At 46.7% G+C, this 27,247-nt stretch overlaps 1 protein-coding gene across 7 annotated transcripts in view; it reads right to left on the bottom strand.

Moving 5' to 3' along the window:
* Positions 1 to 4,332: 4,332 nt before the first annotated feature.
* Positions 4,333 to 27,247, bottom strand: part of rap1gap2a (RAP1 GTPase activating protein 2a) — a 383,517-nt gene continuing 360,602 nt past the window's right edge. For 6 of the 7 annotated variants that reach the window (XM_085964881.1, XM_085964886.1, XM_085964878.1 and 3 more), the window contains 5 exons: positions 20,751 to 20,871; positions 17,759 to 17,861; positions 14,047 to 14,123; positions 11,515 to 11,565; positions 4,333 to 9,926 (listed from right to left, as the gene is read on the bottom strand). In XM_085964881.1, coding sequence (XP_085821007.1) covers positions 11,554 to 11,565; positions 14,047 to 14,123; positions 17,759 to 17,861; positions 20,751 to 20,871 — 313 coding nt within the window. In that variant the 3' untranslated portion in view covers positions 4,333 to 9,926; positions 11,515 to 11,553. The remainder of the gene's footprint in view (positions 9,927 to 11,514; positions 11,566 to 14,046; positions 14,124 to 17,758; positions 17,862 to 20,750; positions 20,872 to 27,247) is intronic. The other variant, XM_085964879.1, reaches the window with a different exon arrangement.

The following is a 27,247-nucleotide window of genomic DNA, read 5'->3' as shown; positions in this document are numbered from 1 at the left end:
TGGAGGAGCGCAGAGAAAAGTAATTCTGTGTAAAGGATTAATAGCTCTATTTCTTAAGCGTTAAGTTGGCTCAGTAGGTAGACCTTTCTTCTGAGTTGAAAGGTAAGGGTTCAAGCCCCCTATCCGCGCCCCCACCTCACCTCTAGGAGTGAGCACACAGCCCAGGCTGGTACTTCAGTGCATTAGTTGAAGGAGTTCTGCATCGCCAAAGATACTGGGGTAAATGTTCGTCTTCACCTCCTGGATGGTAATCTGGTGGGGCGGATCGCCCGCTCATTGATGAACCCGCCCGGTTTTCATTCCATCGGATACAACAGACGCACGATGTGCTCCACCAGGCCAACACCCTGGCAGTAAAGACGGACACTGTCCTTTGGATCAGACATTAAACTGAAGGCCCCGGGCTACCTGTTCAGATGGATGTGAAAGGACGCTATTCACAGAGCGAGCAGTGTTCTCCCAGTGTCCTGATCCACATTCCTCTCTACCAGCACCAACAAAAAAACAGATGTCATCTCATTTCCTGTTTGTGGGAGCTTGCTGTGCTGCATGAGTCTGCAACTCTGGCCACGCTTCAAGAGCAACTTATTGGATATTAAGTCCTAAAGCGGTGATCAGGTATATAAATGCAGGTCCTTTATCAAATTTGGGTCCCTATCCTGTGTATATAAATGTTTTTATTTCAGATTTGCATATATCGCAGATAAAATGATCCTGCCCTTATTAAAAAAGGATATTTCTCTGAGTTACCACGTGATACCTGTCAACCTATAAACATATTCTGTATGTTCCTGTATATCCCACTCCTGTTAAATTGACTATTGAGAAGCATTTAGTGAAATGGCGGTCACGATCCTCTTCTGCAGTGTTTCTTATTTTATTTTATCTTCTGTGTGCACTTGACTGCGATGCCTTTTGCAGTCGAATAGCCCGCTGCCTAAGCTCGAGCGTGTACAATCGCTTCTTGGGCAAGGTACCGGAGGGCGGCTGACGCGATCACAGCACCAGAGGAGAGAAGCAAAAAATAAAAACTGCTTTCAGCAGGCAGCCGATGTGACATTTGGGAGCTCGTGATCATTCGTTAGGTTACACTTCCTCTGTCAATGTTGCTGGCTGTACAGGGCTCCATAGGGAAAGTCAAGGAGAAGGCCATTCCACTCACCAAGCTTGTCCAGCAGCCTAACTCATTCAACCTCAGATCCAACTGCGTCTAAAGCCTGCGTCTGTACTGCCCGTTTGGCAGATTATTCCCCAGATTTATCATCCCTCGCGTGAAGAAGTCCCTTCTGACATCTGATCATCATTGACTTTTCACTGGCCTACGACCTCCGACCCTAGTATCCGGTTTTATTTTAAAAGCCATTCAGGATTTATCTCATCTATGTCACAGGTTTTCAACCCCAGCTCCCTCGAACTTTGAACCCCCAGAGACGTAATGGGGTCACCAGATTTCTGCATTTGTTGACTCACAGTAAACCGAGGCCCCCGTCTGCCCTCTCAGGTGGACGTAAAAGATCCCATGACACGATTCGAAGAAGCACAGGGGAGTTCATCCGGTGTCCTGGCCAATATTTTATCTCAAACAACATCACTAAAGCTGGTCATCTGGTTATTATCTCATTGCTATTTGCGAGACCTTGGGTGCGATCTTGCCAGCCTTGGGGAGGCGGGACTGCCGGGAAAATGGCAGAATCTGGGAGCGGGGGCCCAACCCGCCACCGTGCCATCCTCCCAGGAGGCGGGTACCCAACCCGCACCAGGTCCCATCTCCTTGGAGGCGGGAAGGGGATTGCAGCCACTTAACTGCCTGTTAGTATTATCCCCATTTTTCCACCGAGGCGCGGGCTTCCTGACATCGGGAAACCCCGCCAGGGTCACCGAGGTAAGCAGTGGGTCAGAGGGGTACAAAAGTGCGCAGTGGAGGTAAGTGATGGGTGCAGGTGTGGAGAGGTAAGTATGTGAGGTGAGTGGAAAGTGATAGAAAATGTTTACATACCTTTGTTTCTTCCTGTAGGCTTCAACCGTTGGGGATGCGGAGAGTCTTGCATCTCACCGGCAGAGATGACAGATGGCTGCTGCATTCTCCAATGCAACAACCATCTAATTTCTGCTAAAGAAAGAGGTTTGATGAGTCTTGAATACAAGAACTCATCAAACTACAGAGAATGTCAGTGTTTGACAGCTTCACAGAGCTTTCAAACGATGACAATTCATCTGTCAAAAACTTTTGACAGATGAAACGTCGTACACTGACATTCTCTGTAACTGGCTTCCCCTTAATTGGCCTGCTAGGCTGGCTTAATTGGTCAATCAAGGGAAAATAGCGTGGGTTGGCCACAAGCCGATGGAGGCGGGACTGAAACCCGACAAGTAGGAGTCCCGCCTCCAAAAGCTCCCCATTGACTGTGCAAATCGATTGCCGCATTTCCCTACATTCCAACAGTGATTAGATTTAAAGGGAGAAAAATTTGGTGGCGCCCCCTTTGGGGCACTAACTTCGGCGGGGCGCTACTTTTAGCGCCCTGAAAAAGTCAGTGCCCCTGCACCGTAAATTTAGTGGTAGTGCTCCAAGCAGGAGGCGGGGCGCTACTGGAAGCGCTCCACCTCCTTCCTGGGGCGCTACAACTGAATATCGCGGCGCTACGTGCAACAGCGCCGTGGTATTGCAGGCCTTCCTCCCCTGATTAAAGGGGAGGGACCTAGCGCTATGCGCACCGGGGCCCTGCTGGACCACCGGGGAGCGGGGTGCCAGCAAAGGAGCCCGGCACTCGAGGAGTGCTGGGCTGACCGATCGCGGCCAGCACCCCAAATGAAAGAGGGGAAGGGGGCGGCTGCTGGCAGATGGCCAGAAAAAAAATGGCCACCCGACACCTGCCCCTTTAAATGCCGCGGCTGCACAAGCGCCACCCTGACCCTGTCCAACATATTGTCCAGCGATAGGTCAGGGGATGCAGCCAGGGCACGAGCGGGGCGCTGCACACAGCAATGACATCATCGCCAGAGGCGCAGGGCGCTACCAGCTACCACCGTCGCTAACCTCCCGCTGAATTTCACGAGAGACATTAGCGGCGCTGCACCCAAGCGCTAGGGGCTTTGCGCCCCCCGGTGGTGTTAACGGGAGGCGCAAAGCAACCCAATTTCCTCACCCCCAAAAGTACTTCATTGGCTGTGAAGTGCTTTGGGATGCCTGGAGGCCATGAAAGGCATTAAATAAATGCTTGCAATCTAGTATACTGTATTCGCTGCTCACGATGCAGTCTCCTCTACATTGGGGAGACCAAATGCAGATTGGGTGACCGCTTTGCAGAACACCTCCGTTCACTCAGTAAGCGCGACCCTGAGCTTCCAGTCGCCTGTCGCTTTAATTATCTGCTCCACTCCCACTTTGACCACTCCGTCTTCAGCCTCTTACACTGTTCCAATGAAGCTCAACGTAAGCTCGAGGAACAGCACCTCATCTTTCAATTAGGCACTTTACAGCCTTCTGGACTCAACATCGAGTTCAACAATTTCAGACCATAACCTCGGCCCCCGTGTTTTCTTTTCTCTCTCACTTGGCAGCTGTTGATCATCCTGCCATTGCCATTTACACCTCGCCTAGAGTCATCTTTTGTTTCTTAACTTGTCCCATTACCATCTCCTTTTGCCTTGCGCCATCGCCCCTTTTGTGTCTCAATCTCTCCTGCCCTCCATCCTATCACAGACCTTTCCTTTGTTCTTTCCTCCCCTCCCCCCTTTCCCTGCCCTACACTTAAATATCTGTTACTTCTCCAACTTTTTACAGTTCTGACGAAGGGTCATCGACCTGAAACGTTAACTCTGTTTCTCTCTCCACGATTCCAGCAGCCACAGTATTTTGCTATTGTATTAAATAAATACTAGTTCTTCACCAGCACATTATTTCTGTTCCTGTATAGGAAGGAAAAAATGGGGGTAATTTTAACTTTTTATTTATCGTTGGACAGCCTGTTTTACACCCTGGCATAATTTATTTCTTTTCCATGGTGGAAGGCGAGGTTCAAAGCGGGTCTGCCAATTCGCTATCAGACATTTTCCGCCCAGCGCTAACAGTTATTATGACCCTTATTATCTGCATCGATAGCATCGCTTCCCTTTGGGTAACTGACACGGTCTCTCGGCAGTCTGGACCTGTAGTCTCGGAGGCTATTGATGTTTAACGGGGTGGTCCTCACACGGGCCACTGATCTCACATTCTATACACACACACCAGCGAACTCCCTCCTTCACCATATTCCCTTTGGCCTGTATGCACTGAGCTTACACCATGTTAATGAGCTCCTCGCGGAAATTAGACAGCTTATGACTCCAATCATTTTGACACAAAATACATTTATTATTGTGTAGCGTTACATAGCAACACACCAACAGGGAACAAAATATACAAACAAGGAATTTGAGATCCTCCACAGTTTTTTTTACATCACAACAAAAAGAAATTTGCCAAAGTAGCAATAAATTAATTGTACAATATTTACATCTGTGGATAGGATCAGGCAGCTTCGTAAAGCTCTGCCGCATCTCAATAACAGTTCTGCGTGTACGCGCTTCTGCACAGCAACTGTTCAGCCATGTTTACCTCAAAGGCCTCAACCGTAGGCCCCAGTTCCATTGACTCAAATGTCAAGTCTTCCGCATTCTGTGCTTGATCACTAATACACATTGGCTGGATTTCGAAGATGATACCTATTGGGGTGCGTTTATGTGTATGTGCGAGAGTGAGACTGAATAAAAATCACATTACAATGGACAAGTTGGAGTTAGATTGTGCCTTTGACGTTAAATGATGCCATTGACCACAATGTGAGCAACAAGAGCCACATTTTTAATCGCATCGCACCTTTTAATGTAGTAAGCACCCGAAGGTGCTTCACAAAGTAAAAAGCAGATCACTAAACAGTGGTCGAAGAGCTAGGAGAAATGGCCAATAACAGGCTTTGAGGAGGCTTTTAACGGCGGGGACTGAAGGGGCTAGGTAGAGGAGTTAAGGGAGAAAGTTTCAGGGAGTAGTTCTGAGACGGCTGTAGGCTCTGACACGAGTGGAGGGAAGGGAGGGAGAGATGCGCAGGAGGGATGCACAGGACACGAGTCCGACAACAGGAGACATGCTTGTATGCGAGGTCTGTGCGCTCAGACATCACCCACAGAGCGCTGTCTGTCGAGGCTGTCTCACTTTGACCCATGACCTGGCTCGGTTTGTGAGCAGGGAGGACGAAAGGACTGGCTGACTCCTTCCTTGGCCTCCTGCAATAATGCCACTCTGCGCGAGAGATAGCCTGCGTGATTTTCACCACTCTACAGGACCAACACGAATGAGTCACCTTACCAAGAAGGAGCATGACCTCAGTGTCTGTCTGGGTGCAGTCTCAAATTCATGACCACAGGGAAAGTACCCACTATCCTTTGAACATTTTAAAGGAACAGAATTTTGTGTCCATTTGTCTAATTAAACTGAAGTTTAAAACTTTTGAACAAAAAGGGAATTCCTACACATACTCAGATTTATTTCAGACTTGTAATATTTGCGAATTCAAATAAATACTTTGTACAAACCGGCCAGCCATTTTGTTTAATTGTTATTTTTCAACAGTGAAATTCAAACTGAGAAAATTAAGGTGGCAGAACTGACACATGATAAACAAAGCGAGCTCGTTTTAGATTAGGATAATAGTTGTAATAATAAAAAGGCTAAGTGTTGCTTGTTTATTTTGTAGGTAATTTGTTTTTTTGCTTTTTACTTCCCTGTTCATCAGTCCCTTGCCAGCAGGGCTTGACATGCAGCTAGGCCTCTGCCCAGGTCAGAAGGCGACTGGGCTAATGATAGGCACTCAAGGGCAGCCTAAGGTGAATCTCCCTTAGATTTTCCTGCAGATAGCGAGAGTGCACCGGGGTGGAGGGGGGGGGGCGGGGGAAGGGAAGGGGACCTGGACCCTACTCGTCACCTCCTCGATAAGCCAGCTAAGGTGAAAAGTTTTCCATGACACGATGAAAAGTTTTCCAAATCAGGAGCACAAAATTGAGTTCTGCCACACAAGGGAAGGATGGCTTTTAAATGAGCAAATAACCAAGAAATTCCCACAAGACCTTAGTGACCTTACAGAAGAATGCAGAAGACTTGATTTTAATTTTGGACCCAAACACAATACTGTACAGGATAACTTTCATTAAACCAGTGATTAGACGGTCTCGGGGGGGGGGGGGGGGGGGGTCACATAGGCTCCTTAATCGGTTGCCACTAAGATCTTATGTGATCCATAGTCAATTCATTAATAGGTATCCTATATTGGGTTAACATAACAAATCTATCCAATGATGGAGGTGGTGTCAAAATACTATTTCAGTTCTGGAAAACGGCCAAAGTTAAATGATACAAAACATACACTGAAATGTTTGGAAAACTGTGTTTTACATAGGTTAGATTTTTTCCTTGCCTTTTCCCTCAGTGTGAGGCTATTTAATGAGGTGGGCTTATTTTTGTGAGAAACTAGAAAATGACTGGCCAAGCTGGTGACAGGTTGGTGAGGGGGAGATAAGTATAGAGTTAAAAAGAAAGAGTTGGGGAGGAAGGAGACAGAGAAAATAAAAGTTCAAATGAATGTGAGAGGTCGGGAGGAGAGAGTCGGTATGAATGTGAGGTAGGGAGGAGAGAGAAAGTCAAAATGAATTGGATAGAGTGAGAAAGGAACCAACATGGAGAGAGATTTAGGGAGGAGGCAGTGCAAGAGAATGCCAACAGGAATCGGAAGAGTTAGTGAGAGGACAGAAAATAGAAAGTCAAGCGTAGACGAGAAACCAAGGATTAGTGAGAGAAAAAGTGAAAGGAGGAATGAAGAAAAGGAGAAAGTGGAGAGGAAAATAGGGAGAATGAGCTAGAGGAAGGTGAACGGGGTGAGAGAGAGAATTTTTATTCCTTCTGTCTAGACTGCTTCAAATTCAGATCCGAGAGATTAAACACCTTGTGCTAACCAATCCCCAAGAGTTTGAAATTCTAATCATGGCAGGACACCAAGGCAGCTCTTTATTGCTTCGAGCATTGGGTTTTTCATGTCTTCAGACCTTGGTGCAAATTTTGACTTAATGTTTTTTTGATATTATCTAAATTAGCTGAGCGATACTCAGTCTAGGCAATAGGCCACGGTTGTGAATTACTTTAATCCTAGCAATAAGCTACTTTAAATTAGCCAAGTGAGAACCGTACATATTTGCCCACAAGCTTTGGCCGTTCACTGCGACAAATACAAACATATGGACTGTTTTGTGCTGAAGCCCCGCTCATGACAATTATTGTTGAACTCTCATCGACTGGCCCTCAGCTGCAGATGGTTCCTGACGGTCACCACTGAGCTGGTTTTAGGCGCCAAACGAGGCCCAAAGGGCGGTGTCTTCATGAAAAAGTGTTTGACAATTTCTCTCCCCGCCGCCCCACCCCCCAATTAATTAAAAGTACAACACGAAGATGCAAACCACCAAAACTCATCGGGCCATCTCTCGAGTGGTGTCATTTTTACGGAAATGATACAACATGGAGGGATACCAGTACCCCCGCAACAAGCCGGAGAGTTTACCAAACACCTTTCCATAAGGAGAGCATCAATTCAGTGCCAAACTTAGAACACCTTTACAAAAAATAGGATTTCTGGTTTTTTTTGCGCTAATTACTGATGCTGATTATTGTAAAGTAGGATCAGGAAAACAAAAGAGGACCATGGAACGCCCGACAGCTCTTCCAGGGCTGGAGTAGAGTGTCTGCACCAAACTGTGACACGGCTGCAATTTATTTGTGTCTCAAGTAGGCTTTGAATTAAGAATTGCGTCTTGTTTCTGTACATCGCTCTCCATCGCGTAACGGTCACCTTCAGGAAGGGGCACAGGAAGAGCTTACAGAACCATCTTGGAAAGAAACAATGGGCGCAGTATGAAAAAAAATCAATGAAGTGGGGGAGCGCGGTGGAGCCTGGGGCGCTCGCACACGGTAGTGCCGGGGAGGGGCACTAGTACACGGTGGCACCATGGGGGACGCTTGTACATGGTGGCGCCATGGGGGGCGCTTGTACATGGTGGTGCCATGGGGGGGGGGCGCTAGTGCATGGTGGCGCCATGGGGGGCGCTTGTACATGGTGGTGCCATGGGGGGGGGGCACTAGTACATGGTGGCGCCATGGGGGGCACTTGTACATGGTGGCGCCATGGGGGTCGCTTGTACATGGTGGCGCCATGGGGGTCACTTGTACATGGTGGCGCCATGGGGGGGGGCGCTAGTACATGGTGGCGCCATGGGGGGGCGCTAGTACATGGTGGCGCCATGGGGGGGTGCTAGTACACGGTGGCACCATGGGGGGTCGCTAGTACATGGTGGCGCCATGGGGGGGGCGCTTGTACACGGTGGTGCCATGGGGGGGTGCGAGTACATGGTGGCGCCATGGGGGTGCTAGTACACGGTGGCGCCATGGGGGGGCGCTAGTACATGGTGGCGCCATGGGGGGGTGCTAGTACACGGTAGCGCCATGGGGGGGGCGTTAGTACACGGTGGCGCCATGGGGGACGGGACCAGCTATTACATGGTGTGGGCGTATACGGGGGAGCCCGGAGGGGCGTTCGGACACATGGGGGCGGGGCCGGCGCGCGCTCGTACATGGTACCACAGAGATGGAGTGGACGAAGGCTAAGGATGAGTTCACCTCAGTTCCTAATCTTAGCAAGGGGAGGGGAGTCATTGTCAGCACCCAGTGCCCAGCTGTAGGTGGCACTGATAGCAGCCTGGGAACAGGCCCTGTGCCAGGCCTCTGAGGTTCAAAAGTCACAGGCCACATGGACAAGGAAAAGGAGATAAAATGACAGAAAACTGGATAAGAAACGACGCCAATAAAACCTCTCGACACTCAAAAGGCATTTCATTCACATTGTTCTGGGAATAATCTAAATGAATTGAACATTTTGTTCTGGTGCAGACATTTTACCGTAATCCCCAAAGGATTAATTCACTCAAGACTAAAAAGGCAGATTTTCTGCTGCACATCAATCACGTTAAAATGTAATATCAGATATACGGACAACACACCTAGCAGGGCACAATGAACAGCTTTGTTAATTGGCAGTGTAAACATGGCAGATAACAGGTTACAACACAAAGTTTAGGCTCTGGTACAAGTACTGTGCGAAGCAACATCGGCAGGGACTCAGGTACGGTCACATCACCGCCTCAGGACAACTAGACAAGGGAGGATGGACAACCTCAAGGTGTGTGAACACCGACAGCCCCGGTGACTCCTGGCTTTGCTTCCCTGTGTCCTTGGGTGGGAGGCAATTAGTTCACCTCAGATTTTTTTTCCTGGTGCGCTCAGAGATCATTGGCTGTTCTGGTTTCAAGGTACACAGATGCTCCTTTCAACATCTATCCCAGGTACTTCCCATCGCAAGCTGTGAGGTGCCGGCACATGGAAACCACCTTACGGCCTTCCAAACAAAATCTGCACCGTACAAGTGCCCAAAGAAACCTGAATTTCAGAAGCCTTCAGCACCAGGCAAGGAAGCCGAGGAGCACAGGGATCTTTAAGGTTACCCATACCACATTCAACGCTGCCTGATACTTACATTACTTGTGATGTACTTAAATTGTTAAAGTAACACATCTCCGAGGGGGAACCCTGAATAGGTTTGCTTTGAGGGTGGAGCGGGCTACCTGAACCCCTGTAACAGCAGATATAGAACAGGACTTCCTGGTGATCTCCTTCCTCCCTGGACGGAGGAAGGTGCGTTTCAGATGCAGAAAGGACGGGTGCAGCTCAAGGTGCGAAGGGCATGCCTGAACCAGCTGTAGCTACATTTGCGGTGAATGCAGGTTCCCACTAGCTGTTGGAGGAATGAAGGGCGCCTCTACCGTTAGCTGGATTATCCCTGAAATGGTGTTTACTGAAAAAGAACACATTTTTGATGAATTACTTCCTTTACGGTGAGTACAGAAGACAAATTTCAAGATTAATCGAAAATAATTTTTTCAAAATAAGATTTTTAAGCAGTTTAGAAACTAGGGCCTAGAAATTATTCTGTGTGATATTAACATAACAATCCTTAATGACTTTGTGTGAAATTGCTATTCTAATGGGGAGCTTGATCTATTCACTTTAAATAGCTTAAAGTCTCTATTATGTTAGCACACAGAGCAATTAGATACCATCCTGTACCATAAACAACACTGATTTCCAGGCCCAAATATGTTCTGGACACTAGTTGCTGGTAAACATCACTCGATGAAACCAACAGGTTAGCGAGAGAAGTGCATCTTATTCTGCAAAATTCCCTCCCCTCAATTTTCTCCCCTCCTCTCCTGAAGGCACTGACTCGTGCTGGGAGTACAGTTCCATTGGTGCCAGGCATGCTCAGATAGTCTCTCCACATGGCCTTTATCTGCAACTGATTCCAGACAGTGTCATCAACAGGCTAGTTGACCATCAGGATTGTAGTCTAGCCTGTTCCTGTCCTCAACTCGATATCTACGTTTTTCTCAGGAGTCAATAGATACCAGACAGATGTCCCGCCTTTCCCTCTTTACCCTAGAAATAGGTAACTAGCTGGGGCCTCAGCTATTTACAATCTATATTAATGACGTAGATGAAGAGACCGAGTGTAATGTATCCAAACTTGCTGATGATACAAAGCTGGATGGGAAAGTAAGCTGTGAGAGACAGGGAAAGGGATATAGACAGGTTAAGTGAGTGGGTAAGAAGGAGGCAGATGGAACATAATGTGGGGAAATGTGAGGTTATTCACTTTGGTAGGAAGAATAGAAAAACAATATTTTTTAAATGGTGAGAAACTACTGAATGTTGGTATGTTGAGGGATTTGGGTGTCCTTGTACACGAAACACAGTAAGTTAACATGCAGGTACAGCAAGCAATTAGGAAGGCAAATGGTATGTTGGCCTTTATTGCAAGGGGGTTGGAGTATAAGAGTAAGGAAGTCTTGCTGCAATTGTACAGAGCGAGACTACACCTGGAGCACTGTGTACAGTTTTGGTCTCCGCACTAAGGAAGGATATATTTGCCTTAGAGGCGGTGCAATGAAGGTTCACTAGACTGGCTCCTGGAATGAGAGGGTTGTCCTATGAGGAGAGATTGTGTAGAATGGGCCTATACTCGCTGGAGTTTCAAGAATGAGAGGTGATCTCATTGAAATGTATACCATTCTGAGAGGGCTCGACAGGGTAGAGGCCGAGAGATTGTTTCCCCTGGCTGGAGAGTCTAGAATTAGAGGGCATAGTCTCAGGATAAAGGGTCGGCCATTTAGGACTGAGATGAGGAGAAATGTCTTCACTCCGAGGGTTGTAAATCTTTGGAATTCTCTACCCCAGAGGGCTGTGGATGCGGAGATCGACAGATTTTTTGGACTCTAAGGGAATCAAGGGATATGAGGATGTCAATAGGAATATGTTGATTGTGACCATTGTTTAAAAAAACCACATAAGCAAGTAATGGAGATTAAACAAATAAAAGGACTGACCTTACAAGTGTGTGTTTCCAGGTGGGGCACTGACTCCTGCTAGTGACCCTGCTTAAAAGATTAGAATAAAATCAATTTGACTGCTGATTAGGTTTTAAAGGCTTACTAGCAACAGAATAGTGATCAGAACCACCGCTCCCAATTTCTCAGACAGCAGGTGCTGGTAATGCGAAATAACAACAGAAAATGCTGGAAAAACTCAGCAAGTCAGGCAACATCGGTGGAGAGAAATTTGAGTTGACGTTTTGAAGAAGGGTCAAACCCGAAACGTCAACTCAAATTTCTCTCCACCGATGTTGCCTGACTTGCTGAGTTTTTCCAGCATTTTCTGTTGTTATTTCGGATTTCCAACATCTGCAGTATTTTGCTATCGTACAGGTGCTGGTAATGGTTCTGCTGTCACCATTTACACCTCCTCTAGAGTCATCTTTTGTTTCTTTACTTGTCCCATTACCATCCCCTTTTACCTTGCACCATCATCCCTTTTGTCTTTTAATCTCTCCTGCCCGCCACCATATCACAGACCTTCCCCTTTGTTCTCTCCTCTCCTCCACCCCCCACTCCTGTTCTTGCTTATAAATGGTAAATCTGGAACTTCTTCCAGCTCTGATGACTGAAGCGTTAACTCTGTTTCTCGCTCCACTACTGTTGCCTGACTTACTGAATGTTTTCAGCATTTTCTGTTTTGATTCCATTCCTGGCATTGCTGGTTAAAACTAAAAGGCAGTAGAACCGTCGCAATGTTCTCCTCCTCCTTCCTTTATCTCCATCATTGAGTTCCACATTCACAAACAGGTGCACAAGCCATGGAATCAACCCCAAGGAGCCACCATGTTCCCTCACCTGCCCAAACCCGAGGGACCGAGAACAAATACACTGAACTAAGGGTTGAAATAATGTAATTCCAGAGACTTGAGAACAAAATCCAGGCCGACACTCCAGTGCAGTGCTGAGGTGCCGTCTTTCAGATGAGACGATAAACCGAGGCCCCATCTGCTCTCTCAGGTGGACGTAAAAGATCTCATGGCACTATTTTAAAGAGTAAGGGAGTTCTCCCCGGTGTCCTCACCAATATTTATCCCTCAATCAGCATCACTAAAAAACAGATTATCTGGTCATGATCTCATTGCTATTTGTGGGAGCTTGCTGTGTGCAAATTGGCTGCCGCATTTCCCACAACAGTAACTACACTTCATAAAGTACTTCATTGGCTGTAAAGCACGTCTGGAGGTCGTGAAAGGCACTATATAAGTGAAAGTCTTTCTTTCTGTGCATACTGCCAGTATAAATACAACCACGCAACGTTCCATATAAGCAGCGCGGCCGCACAGCTCTCTGAAATAGACAGTTTCCTAGAAGTAAAGGGAATTAAGGGTTACGGGGAGCGGGCAGGAATTTGGACATGAGCCTAGGTTCGGATCGGTCATGGCCCTGTGGGTAGCGGAGCAGGCCCAGGGGCCGTGTAGCCTGATCCTGCTCCTGTTTCGTGTGTCTAATTCTGTTAGATTCAGGAGATGGTTCTGTGATAGTGGATTGGCGGTTAGGATCAGATCAGCCATGATCTTATTGAATGGCGGAGCAGGCTCGAGGGGCCGATTGGCCTACTCCTGCTCCTATTTCTTATGTTCTTATGCCAGTCCCGCGCGGCACGGGACCGGCTTTTTGAATGTTAAGCTTCACGCAAAACTGTGAATGGGCCGCGCAGCCCTTAAAGCGGCCATGCCCCTGTGATGAAATATTCCATTCATCACTCATTGGTATTCTCTGCCTGTGACTGTGGTTGGTTTCAGTTTCATTTCCCTTACCTCGGTTCCGTTTCCTCACCATTGTATTGTACTGTGTGTAGGGCTCCGCCCATACCTGGCCCCTATGTAAGCTGGCCCAGCCTGCATCACATCCAGTACGGCAGACCTCTGGATGGAAGATACCTCTCCTCTGTGTGTTACCTTCTAAGTCAATAAAAGCCTTGTTTTGTTTCGCTAACATCGAGTCTCGGATTTATTGAGGCACATCAGCCCCCTCCCCCCCCCGAGAGAACACTGCGACCACGCACAAAAAAACTTTTAAAGTGCCAATATATGCTTCGTATATGAATTTGAACCCAACTTAGTTGTGGAGAAATGAATCTGAACCCAACCCGCTGTGGAGAAATGGCAAAAATCTGGGCAAATAGAATCTTAGGAGTTTACAGCACGGAACAAGGCCATTCCGCCCACCGACTCTTTGCTGGAGCAATCCAAAGCTAATCCCACTGTCCCAGCTCTCTCCATCCTCCTCTGCTTCAAATGTTTACCCCTCCTCTTCCCTTCAGATACAATATTCCCTGCCTCTACCCATGCTCCAACAACTCTCATCGCTCGTAATAATATGAAGATGAAATCACTGAGAAAACGGAGGGGATGTTGCTGCTGCACTACTGTGATCCTGTCAGAGGATTGCACAAGAAAATGTTACTGCGCTTTAACCGAGGAGTTATTCAAAGGTAATGAATCATTACAAAGCAAGGGCTGGAGTGAGCAGCACCATAGTTACCGGGTTTGAGCTGTGATGAAGTTTCTCAAATCTGAATTTCAAAGTAGTTCTTGGAGAGGTTTTACACTTTGTTGTGTCTGTGATGGAAAAGAAATAAAGTTCAAAAAATATACAAATACACAATCCCGTGCTCAGCGATGGGAGGAGTCACTCGTGACTATAGCTGGTGGAACTTTGGCGACCTTAGCTTTCTTTTTCAATTGGGAAACACTGGCAAAGGGGCCAAGACAGGACACACCCTCAAGGTTGGAAAGAGTAGGAGAGAAGCCGAGATAAATTAAGATGTGGTGGTTAGCTCACACTTCGATGTGGACCCTGAGTGGACGTCAAGTATACCTGCACCATATCATATCTCCAGATGCTTCACCCAATGCCTTACCTTCCTGAAGTGCAATGACCTTTGTTATGTAGGCAAACAATACAAGGCTGAGGTTCACTACTTTTTTTTATTCCTTCAAGGGATGTGGGTGTCGCTGGCAAAGCCAGCATTTATTGCCCATCCCTAATTGCCCTTGAGAAGGTGGTGGTGAGCCGCTGGAGTCCGTGTGGTGAAGGTACTCCCACTGTGCTGTTAGGGCGGGAGTTCCAGGATTTTGACCCAGCGACGATGAAGGAATGGCGATATACTTCCAAGTCAGGATGGTGTGTGGCTTGCAGGGGAACTTGGAGGTGGTGGTGGTTCCCATGCACCTGCTGCCCTCGTCCTTCTCTGCGGCAGTGGTTGCAGGTTTGGGAGGTGCTGCCAAAGAAGCCTCGGCGAGTTGCTGCAGTTCTTCATATTCGGGCTGTGCAGAGATGGCCATTGTCCCTAGTTGAACTACAGACACCGGGTGGGGGCGGTGGGGAAGGGAGGGGGGAGGCTGGGCTTAACCCACCAAATGGGTTTTGGACATTCATTCATCGACTGCCTTTTTAAACTACAACTTTGGGACAGGGAATTCCCTGCCTAAACCTGTCCGCCTCGCTACCTCTCCTTCCTCCTTCCTCCTTTAAAACCTACCTCTTTGAACAGTCAGCTGCCTTGTGAGAATGATCTGGATGAGGGAACTAGATGTAATATATCCAAGTTTGCAGACGACACAAAGCTGGGTGGGCGTGTGTGCTGTGAGGAGGATGCCGAGAAACTCCAGTATGATTTGGACAGGTTGGCTGATTGGGCAGAAACATGGCAGATGCAATATAACGTGGATAAATGCGAGGTTATCCACTTTGGTGTCAAAAACAGGAAGGCAGATTATTATCTGAATGGCAATAGATTGGGAGAAGGGGAAGTGCAACGAGACCTGGGTGTCCTTGTGCACCAGTCGCTGAAAGTAAGCATGCAGGTGCAGCAGGCGGTTAAGAAGGCAAATGGTATGTTGGCCTTCGTTGCGAGAGGGTTTGAGTACAGGAGCAAGGATGTCTTGCTGCAGTTGTACAGGGCCTTGGTGAGACCACATCTTGAGTATTGTGTGCAGTTTTGGTCGCCTTATCGGAGGAAGGATGTTCTTGCCATGGAAGGAGTGCAGCGAAGATTCACCAGGCTGATACCTGGGATGGCAGGAATGACGTATGAGGAGAGATTGGGTCGATTGGGCTTGTACTCGCTGGAGTTTAGAAGAATGAGAGGGGATCTCATCGAAACTTATAAAATTCTAACAGGACTAGACAGACTAGATGCAGGAAGGATGTTCCCGATGGTCAGGGAGTCCAGAACCAGGGGTCACAGTCTAAGGATAAGGGGTAAGCCATTTAGGACAGCGATGAGGAGGAATTTCTTCACCCAGAGAGTGGTGAACCTGTGGAATTCTCTACCAAAGAAGGCAGTAGAGGCCAATTCATTAAATATATTCAAGAAGGAGTTGGATATATTTCTTAAGGCTAGGGGGATCAAGGGATATGGAGAGAAGGCAGGAACAGGATACTGAATTTGGATGATCAGCCATGATCTCATTGAATGACGGAGCAGGCTCGAGGGGCCGAACGGCCTACTCCAGCTCCTATCTTCTATGTTTCTATGTTTAATACATGACGCAGCCACTCAGACCACCTAATTCTTGGGTACACCAATTAACATCAGCTTTTACTGTTGTAGGGTTTTATTTATACAGTCCATGGCTTCATTAAATAAACTGAAACTGCAGCAATCTGACGGCCAGATGCTCTAAAGGTTCAGTGACGTTCTTGCCCAGGAAAAGTGTTTGTTTTTTTTAAATTCATTCTCGGGACATGGGAGTCTCTGGCAAGTATCGGCCAACCCCTAGTTGCCCTGAGAAGGTGGTGGTCGGCCTTCTTCTGGGTTTGATACTAACTGTGTGGCTTGCTAGACAACTTTCAGAGGGTATTTAAGAGTCAACCACGTTGGTGTGGGACTGGAGCCACAAATAGGCCAGACCAGGCAAGGACGGTAGATTGCCTTCCCCATAGGGCATTAGTGAACCAATTGGGTGCTTACAATCCGACAGCTTCATGGTCACTTTTACTGATACCCTGTACTGACTTTTCATTCCCAGAGTTTTTTTAAAAACTGAATTCAATTTTCTGAAACTGCCATTTGAAGTCACGTTCTCTAGATTATTAGTCCAGGCATTTGGATTTCGAGTCCGGTAACATAACCATTACATTAAAATTGTTGAAAGCTCTCAATGTTAGTACACTCTGTCCCCGCAACAAGTTATTTGGACAGACTAGGGCCAACATCCAACTATAGTGCTGGCAACTTTGAATGGGAAATATCCAGCTGATGATTTGAATGGACATTTTACAGTTTGAAATATGAATAAAAAAGTGCAATTCCATTTCTATATTTTTTCTTGGCGACTAACAATAATCCACATGAAACAGTCATCAGGTACACAATTGGGGCAGTCAATCTAGCATCTCATCACAAATCTTAGATCACCTTAAAGCCCAAGCCCATCCCACAGTTGGATTCTGCTCCCATATCTGATGGACCATCCCGCTCACCCCAAGCCTCCAAACTCTCCTTCCATTACAACTTTTCTTTATTTTGTTGACACTCCTAAAGTCATTGTTCTCATGAACCTTTCCCCTCCCCTTGATCTAGCTGAGTCTCAAATACACTATGTTGAAGTCATTGCACCATCTCCTCCTCTAACTCCTTTCCCAGCACCCCCAAACCATGTGGGAACCCCTTACCCAATGGTCCCCCTAAGGTCCAGCACAGGAAGGTCCAGCACAGGCCGCTCACGAACTGCTGCCACTGGAAGATACCGCGCAGCAAATTTAGAGGGGCCACGCACTTAGAACGCAAATTAGAGGAACATTGTCCATTCCTCCCCTCAACCTTCCCCCCTCCAACAATCTGCAGGCTTAAAAGCCAAACTAGACATCAGCTATTTCATAGAATCATAGAATGGTACAGCACAGAAGGAGGCCATTCGGCCCATCGTGCTGGTGCCGGCTCTTTGAAAGAGCCGCCCAATTAGTCCCATTTTCCTGCCCTTTCCCCACAGCCCTGCAAATGTTCTCCCCTTCAAGTATTTGTCCAATTCTCTTTCAAACGTTATTACTGAATCTGCGTCCACCGCCCTTTCAGGCAGCGCAACCCAGATCACAACAACTCGCTGCGTTAAAAAAAAAAATTCTCCTCATTTGCTCCTCTGTTTTGACCCTCGGAGGCATCCTGCACAATCGGCGGGGCAATTTGGGTCGGTTTCTGAACGAGAGAAAAGCTAGATTGGTGAGAATGTGCGAGACCAGAGATGCCGACCTGTGGGGCTCTTGCAGGAGCTTTCTCTCGAGCTGCTTTGGTTTTCATTGCCGTAAACAAAAACATCTTGTCGGAAAGGAGATGCTGTGGATGGCTGGCTACCCTGTAAGGACAGAAAGACCATTTTACCAATTAGGCAACTGATATAAAAATGACCAATAATTTATACTCTAAGTGCATTTATACAATGGCCCTGATTTCTCTGTAATAATAATGGCGAGGCTATCAGCGCTTCAATGGGCGGAAGAGACCTCCCCAGGAGACCAATGCAGCCTGGTTGCACATTGCACATGTCGTCAGGAGGACCAGGCTGCAGTGGCGCAAACCTTTCAATGATCTCCGTAGATCACGAAACGTTACTGCAAAGCCACACTCAAGCACATCCTGCTGTGCCTCTCATCACATCCCCATCACTCTGCCTTCCCTACCCTACTCCTGCACAGCCTTACTCGCACCAACTTACCTTGCACCTCCACCCATCCCTCTTTATCTACATTATCACTTCCCCATCTCACTAGCCACCCCTCACACTCACCCTCATCCTAGTCCAATCATACCAACCAACAACACACAAGGGTAGGCACGTGGATGGTTTAGCCAATGTTCATGTGAAGTTTCTGTTAGTGTGCTGTCAAACATTGAAATCTTTATTTTCAACACTTTGCGTTCTTGAACAGATTTGTGTGCACCTTTGGAAGTGGCTAAGTGAGTTGCAGTGAATGGTGAGACATAACGGTACCCCCCACAATGCTGATGAGTGTGAAAGGAATGGCTTGAGAATTGTAGGGATGCTTTATGGTGTTGGTGTGGGGTGGTGCCAACCTGGTGCATCATGTGGCAGCCAGGGTGTGCAGTGTCAAGTGAAGTAAATGTGGCCATGGTAGCAATGTGCTCGGGTGCTGATGCCCTGTGCAGCATCAGTTGATTGCGGAGAAGGTTGGTGTGGTTGTTGGTGCTGCTGGTGTGCCTGGTAATGCTGGTGTTGTGGCTGATCGTGGTCAGATTCTGAGGACCAAGGTAGAGAGTATAAACCGTACCCATGCTGATGGAATAGATGGCAGGTGAACTGGAGATGACAGAAGCGATCTGTCAATGGTGAAAGAGGTTGTTCTAATGAGGTGACACTGGATAGAGAGTTTGCTCCAAACACTTGCAACCTGCATAAAGCTCAATCTGTCTTCCAAATGCAGTAAGCAACAGCTTCTGAGCTTGGGAAGGAAACAGCTGTGAGATGGGAGCTTTTATAGCACATTTCAAGCTGTCAAGTAATGAACTGATTCCATGGCCATTTAACGTGATCCCCGAGCAGCGTGGACCTGGTTGGCGAGCTGTTAAATTCTAAAGGTGAGCTCAAAATTGTTGTTAATCCTCGGTTAACAAGGTCATAATTACCTGAATTGCCTCCCCCACCGCTGCGTGTCGGGTCTGCTCAGCGCTGACAGACCCGACATTTGGTAAAGGCACGTGGCGGCGAGTTGACAGCGAGGTCCCGGCCCGTTGTAAAAAAAAACTTTCCCACCCGACCCGACATCGATCGCGCCTGCTGACCCCCCCCCCCGCCACAAGAAAATTCCCCCTGCGTGTCTCAGTGAGGTTACATCAATCTGATTGGTTGAAGAGCTTCGCTGTTGTTTTCCCTGTTCACTGATGCCACAAATCCCCTGTAGAGGGCGCCGTACTGAAACACATGTCAGATTAGTGGAAATCTCCGCTGACCAGCGCGTGAAAAGTCTGCGGGCAGTTGTACGCGAGGTGAATGGTGAAAGCCGTTCCTTCATCGCGGAGAGCAAAATCCAGGCCAATATTATTTTCTTGCCTCCCCTTCTGAAGCTGGCGACTTGGGTTCCATGGGTGGCGACAGCCCCCTTCCCCCCCCCTCATCTAGTACCTTCCTTAAGTGGCTATTCTTCATGACGCTGGGTGTTAGATGACTATTTGACTGTATTTTGGGGGGCATCACAGCCGAGTTTGATCCTGCCTTCATTCCTCCTCCACATAAGTACACTTTCCATTAGGCTATCACTGGATAGCGGTCTGGAGCAGGGAACTCTGGATAATTTTATATTTTGCTATCTCTAGTGCTGAGGGCAATTGTGGTCGACTATTGCCTCGGCTAAGATCTGCTAACTCAACGGAGACTGTGGTTGAATCCGGGAACTACCTGCCCTGTATGTCTCATATTTAAAACCTTTTTTCTCCATGCGGGCAAGTAAAAGCATCTCATAAACACCTGGAGTAAGTAGGGGGCCCAAAATATTTGTGTGACAGTGTTGGAGTATTTTGAACCAACACTCGACACAAGGTTTTAGATCGATAGTCAAGTTGTCTTTATTGCAGCAGTGGGGAAACAGTTTGCTCTGTCTTAGCCAGACTTTTTCCAAATTGTTACAGCAAACACTACATTTTTATACATTACAACACATGTCCAGCTCATTCAAAATTCATTCCTGCCACCTGATTGGACCTTGGCCCGCATGCATCTTCACTGATTGGTTGCCTATGCCGCGTTACATTAAAGTACTGCCTTTATTATCGGAAAAGTACATGTCCATTATCCCACAAGCTGTTGTTGCACCTATGACCTTTGTTTATGCCAGATGGGGTCTCATCAACATTGTCCTCCTGACTCATTGTCCTCCTTTCCTGCCTCTCTAGGCCTCTTTTACTTCCAACTCATTGTTTTACTTTCCTGCCAGAACAGAACTTACATCCTCTTAGGCCTCTTATGGTTTCCACATCCGACTATGTTATCTCAACTGCCACTTCAGCAACTTAGAAAAAGCGTACTACTGCAAAAGCCCTATTAGATTATTGTCTTTATTACACCATTCAGTGAAACTGCCAGCGATGTCAGTTTAACTCTTTCCCCACAGCAGACAGCGTTAAAGCTTCCTTCCACTGACCCTCTGCCACAGGTAGGTTAACCTCGCCCACTTTACTGTGCACCTGTTGCCGCAGCTCTCTCTGCCTGGCAGATCCTGCAAATACTCACTGTGCTGGTCTCGTATTCCTCCATTGTTTCACACTCGCCAGCCGTGCTGCTGAAGCTACTCGTACTTGACGACGAACGGGAGATGTTGCCCTTGCCATTCTCCTTGAGTTTGATGCAGGTCCTGGTGAAGAATGATGAGAAGCAGCGTGAGAAGCCTGGGCTATGCCATGCGGTGCTGCCTTCGTCACTCGGGAAGAGAACTGCCGGCTACCATCAACAGTGGCTACAAATAGGGTTTGAGGGCGAGTGAATCGAATCATAGAACAATTACAGCACGGAAGGAGGCCATTCGGCCCGTCGAGCCCATGCCGGCTCTCTGCAAGAGCACTTCAGCTAGTCCCACTCCCCCGCCCTTTCCCCGTAACCCTGCAAATTTTTTTCCTTCAGGTACTAATCTAATTCCCTTTTGAAAGCCACGATTCATTCTGCCTCCACCACCCTTTCAGGCAGTGCATTCCAGATCATAACCACTCGCTGCATAAAAAGATTTTTCCTCCTGTCGCCTTTGGTTCTTCTGCCAATCACCTTAAATCTGTGTCCTCTGGTTCTCGACCCTTCTGCCAATGGGAACAGTTTCCCTCTATCTACTCTGTCTGGACCCTTCATGATTTTGAACACCTCTATCAGATCTCCTCTCAATCATCTCTGCTCCAAGGAGAACAACCCCAGCTTCTCCAGTCTATCCACATAACTGAAGTCCCTCATCCCTGGAACCATTCTCGTAAATCTTATAATCGTAATCTTGTAAATATTAGGACTGACCAAGCCTGAGAGAGAGATGATGTATTAGCATGGTACGACAGGCTGCAGCACCAGCAGATTGGCAGGACATGGGTCAGCGCCGACGATTCTGGTGGTTGGGGAAGGTGTTGAGTGAAAGCAAGCTCAACAGGAAAAATTCATGAGCAACTCTTGGCCACACATCCTCGTAGATAATACATGCCGCTAAAGATACAGTTTGAAATAAAAAGTGCTACTGAAAAAGCTGAGATAGACATACACTAGTGTTTGTAGAAGAGTCCGGCTGGGGCTTAACACTACTAAAGTTACCTGTTCCTTCCCCTTCACCCGGCACCTTCCCGTGCAAGCGCAGGAGAAGCAACACATGCCCTTTTACCTCCTCCCTTCCCACTGTCCGTTTTGATTTCTTTTTGGGTTCAATAAAGACTCATTTCTGAAAGAGAATGTTGTTTAATCTAAAGTCTTGTTCAAGACTTTCTACAGCTTTTTACAGAACACACTATGCTGTGATGCATCTAGAATCAAACTGAAAGTAAAACTCCTCTGGACTGCTTGTCTCTCACATGACCTCTGCTGGTCAGGCACAAGTAATCAAAAACACAGACAAATATGCTGTAAGGCATAAGTAATCAAACACAGACAAATATCATCACTATTTGCTAATATCATTACATCTCCCTTTCTTAAAACAAAAGTATTTTACTTTTAACTAACAACATTTAATGAACTTACATTATCATTATCATGATCAAGGTTTTTTACCCTTGCTTTGTGTGTTCACATGAAATATGTCAATACACTAGAACTTGAAGAAAGAATAAGATAACATTACTTCCTTCTTTAACAATAGTCCTTAAATTTGCTCAATGAGTCTCTCAGGAGGCTTCACGTGTCTTGAGGATTTTCTGATTGATTGTCCTTGAATCTGAGTTGTTGCCTCAGATGATTGGTTCTCAGCTGTGTGATCAGGTTGTTCACCAGTATCAGTCTCTTGACCTGCTGTGGCTGGTCCCATGAGAAGATCTCGACGATTTCTTCTCAGAACAGCACCCTCATCTGTCTGAATGGTGTATGATCTTGGTTGAACTTCATTCAGGACAGTTCCCTTCTGAGTCCATGTGTTTGTTTGGTCTTTCAACCTTACTTGGTCACCAGTGTGGAGTTCAGGTAGGTTTTGTGTTCCTCTGTCATAATAGTACTTTTGCTTTTCTTTCTGTTGTTCTTTGAACTTCCTCACTTTCTCCCCCTCTTTTGTTTTCAGGAGGTTCTCCGGGATGGGTAGGTTTGACCTTAGCCGACGTCCCATCAGGAGTTGGGCTGGTGACATACCACACTCGAGCGGCGTTGTGCGGTATACAAGCATGCTTTGGTAGAAGTCAGTTCCACTGTCTTTTGCCTTGTACATCAGTCTTTTCACTGTCTGGACCGATTTTTCCACTAGTCCATTGGACTGTGGATAGTGAGGACTTGACGTTGTGTGGACAAAGTCCCACTCTTTGGCAAAGTGTCGGAAATTTGCATTGTTAAACTGGGGTCCATTGTCTGTGAAGACCTCGCTTGCCACGCCATGTCTGGAGAATATGGCTTTCATACTTCTTATCACAGCTTCTGCAGTGGTGGTGTACAGTCTACAAACCTCTGGATACAGGGAGTAATAGTCTGTGACGACAAGATAGTCCTTCCCTTGACATACGAATAGGTCAGCGCCTACCTTCTGGTAAGGTCTGTCTGGTGCTGGGTGTGGCTTTAGTGGTTCTACCGGATTGCTTGCTCGATATTTCAGGCATATTGTGCAGTTTGACACCTCATTTGTCATATCTTGGTTGATTCGTGGCCAGTACATCACCTCTCGTGCTCTTTTCTTACACTTTTCGATTCCCAGATGTCCTCCATGGATCTTTTTTAGCATCTCTCTTCTCAGACTCTTTGGGATAACTATTTTACTTCCTTTGTAGATGATGTCTTCGACCACTGATAGTTCCGCCCTGCAGTTCCAGTACTCTGCTATATCAGGTGAGCAGTCTTGCTTCATGTTGGGCCATCCATCCAAGATGCTTTTTCTCAGTCGTCTCATTGTTTCATCTTTGTTTGTCTCAGTCTTTATGAGCTCCATTTTTGCATCTGCTATGGGCAGTGCACTTGTGATCATGTCCACGTAGGCGTTCACTTTTTCATCCATTGTGGTGTTTGCGGGCTCACTTGGGTCAACAGCTCTGGACAACGTGTCTGCTGTATACATCAGCTTACCCGGTGTGTACGCAACATTCAGTGTATAGCGTTGCAGCCTGATCATCATTCTTTGTATTCTAAGCGGACAGCTATTCAGTGGCTTTTGGAACAATGCAATCAAGGGCTTATGGTCAGTCTCTACACTGATTGCTTGTCCTGCCACAAACTGGTGAAATCTTTCACAGGCGTATGTGATGCTGAGCAGCTCCTTTTCTATTTGAGCATATCGCGTCTCCGCGTCTGTCATTGAGCGCGATGCATATGCAATAGGTTGCCAGTAGTCATATTGTTGCAGAAGAATGGCACCGAGCCCACTCTGTGATGCATCTGATGATATCTTGATGGGTCTCGCTGGGTCATAAAACCTCAGAACTGGTTCCTCTGTGAGCAGTTTCTTTAGATCGCGCCATGACTTCTCATGCTCATAATTCCATTCCCATTCTATGTTCTTTTCAGTTAGTCTTCTCAGTGGCGCTATTTTTTCTGAGAGGTTGGATATGAATTTACCCATGTAGTTGATCATTCCATTAAACCTCTGCACGTCCTTTTTGCATTGTGGCCTTGGCATATTCTCAATGGCGGACACCTTTCTGGGATCTGGTCTGATGCCCTCACTGCTAAGGATATCTCCCACGAATGTCAGTTCTGTCACCCCGAGCTGGCATTTCTCTCTATTCAGCTTCAGGTTTGTTTTCCTTGTTGCTTCCAGCACTTTTTTCAGTCTCTCGTCATGCTCAGTTCTCGTGGTTCCCCATACTATGATGTCATCCATTGATGTATCAACTCCCTCCAGGTGCTCATAGATCATATGGATAGTCTTGTGATACACTTCAGGAGCTGAGGCAATGCCAAATGGTAACCTTAGGAATCTGTATCTGCCAAATGGAGTGTTGAACGTGCACAGTCTTGAACTTGCTTCGTCCAGCTTCATCTGCCAAAATCCTGAGGACGCATCTAACTTGCTGAAATATTTTGCATTTGCAAACTGTGCCATGATTTCCTCACGTGTAGGAAGCTTGAAGTGCTCTCTCTTTATTGCTCTGTTTAGATCTCTTGGATCCAGGCAAATTCTGAGCTTTCCATTCTTTTTGTCCACTACGACGAGGGAACTCACCCACTCAGTTGGCTCATCTATCTTCTGAATCACGTTCAGGCTTTCCATCCTGTCCAACTCTGCCTTCAGTTGCTTTTGAAGAGCAAGCGGAACTTTTCTGCATGGATGTATGACCGGTGTCATACTTTTATCTACTCTGATCGTGTGTTCTTCTGGAATGCAGCCTAGACCCTTAAATAGGTCTTTGTACTCTTTCATGAGTTCATCATAGACTGTCTCTCCTTCGCTTTCCACAACGAGGACTCTCTTTACCAGGTTCAGTCTCTCACAGGCTTTTAACCCTAGTATGGCTTGCACATCCTTTGGCACCACGATTAATGCTAGCGTGTGCTCTCTGTCCTTGTGTGTTACTTTGACAATGCATTTTCCTTTCACTGGTATATCAGTACCTGAGTATCCGGTCACTTTCACTTGTATTCCATGTAACTTTGGTCTGGGTCTAATTCTCTTAAAATCGGTCTCTGATATCACATTAACTTGTGCTCCAGTATCCAATTTAAATGGAATGTGTATGTCATTCACTTTTAGTGTCAACATCCAGTCTCTTTTTTGTTTTCAGACACAACATCTACATTGAATTCCTCTATCTCGCTTTCATCTACTGTATGGACCTTGCTTTGTTGCGCTTGGTTCTTACAGCAACGGGCATAATGGTTGTTTTTGTTGCATCTATTGCATGTTTTACCATATGCTGGACACTTTCTTGGTGGATGCTGTGTACCGCATCGACTACATGACTTCCGATTGTCTCTTTCATTTTCGTTTGCTGGCCACGTCTCTTTTTTCACATTGGCGCTCTCTTTGTTAAACGGTTTGTATCCGTTCTTTCTCACTGCATCCACGTTGCAGCTACTGTCACTGAACAGCTCCTTTGCCTGCAACTTCACAGTCTCTGTAACCCTACACAGTGCTATGGCTTTTCCCAGGTCTAGATCTTGCTCTCTTAGCAGTCTTTCCCTTAGACCATTATCTCGAATACCACACACCAGTCTGTCTTTTATCAGCGTGTCTGTGAGTCCCCCAAATTCACACGATTTGCTCCGGTTTCTCAGTTCAGTCACATACTGATCAATAGTCTCACCGATTTTCTGTACACATGTGAAAAATTTGTGCCTCTCAAAGGTCACGTTGCGTTTAGGTATGCAGTAGGCCGCAAACTGTTCCATTATTTTATCTATCTTCATTTTGTCTCCATCAACAGCGAATGTGAAGTTATTATACACCTCCAGCGCTTCATCACCCACGACATGCAAGAACAGTGACGATTTCTGTTTATTACTTTTCTTGTCAGCTCCGATTGCCGCTAAATACAACTCTAAATGTTGTTTGAACCTTCTCCAATTTTCAGCCACATTACCTGTTAATTGAAGCGTCGCCGGTGGGTGTAAACCTTCCATTTTTCACTTCGTTAGCTATTCTCTAATGGTAAGCAACGATGTTCTCTTTTGGCTTGCTAATATGTGGAGGGCTGATTTCGCTTACTTGCCACAACTGCTTTCACTGTCCCATCAAGTTGCTAACTTCAGATTTTTTCTCTTTCAGCCACTTCTGACATCATGTTTTGATTTCTTTTTGGGTTCAATAAAGACTCATTTCTGAAAGAGAATGTTGTTTAATCTAAAGTCTTGTTCAAGACTTTCTACAGCTTTTTACAGAACACACTATGCTGTGATGCATCTAGAATCAAACTGAAAGTAAAACTCCTCTGGACTGCTTGTCTCTCACATGACCTCTGCTGGTCAGGCACAAGTAATCAAAAACACAGACAAATATGCTGTAAGGCATAAGTAATCAAACACAGACAAATATCATCACTATTTGCTGATATCATTACACCCCAAACACTCCTTCCAAGTGAAACAGCGATTTACTTGTACTTCTTGCAATTTAGTATACTGTTCGCTGCTCACGATGCAGTCTCCTCTACATTGGGGAGACCAAACGCAGATTGGACGACCGCTTCGCAGAACACCTCTGTTCAGTCCGTAAGGGTGACCCCGAGCTTCCGGTCGCCTGTCACTTCAATTCTCCGCTCTGCTCCCACTCAGACCTTTCCGTCCTCAGCCTCTTACACTGTTCCAATGAAGCTCAACGTAAGCTCGAGGAACAGCACCTCATCTTTCGATTAGGCACTTTACAGCCTTCTGGACTCAACATCGAGTTCAACAATTTCAGACCATAACCCCTGCTCCTATCTTTTTTTCCATTTTTTCTCTCTCTCACATGGCAGCTGTCTTTCATTCTGCCATCGCCATTTACACTTCATCTAGAGCCATCTTTTGTTTCTTAACTGGTCCCATTACCATCTCCTTTTGTCTTTCAATCTCTCCTGCCTTCCATCCTATCGCAGACCTTCCCTTTTGTTCTTTCCTCCCCTCCCCCCTCTCCCTGCCCCCACACCTGCTTAAAAACC

This window comes from Somniosus microcephalus, chromosome 22 (genome assembly GCF_052327205.1).
Source record: "Somniosus microcephalus isolate GS21.2 chromosome 22, FLI_Smic_1.0, whole genome shotgun sequence".
In the NCBI taxonomy this organism is placed as follows: domain Eukaryota; kingdom Metazoa; phylum Chordata; class Chondrichthyes; order Squaliformes; family Somniosidae; genus Somniosus; species Somniosus microcephalus.
This window is presented reverse-complemented; position numbering and strand designations above follow the sequence as displayed.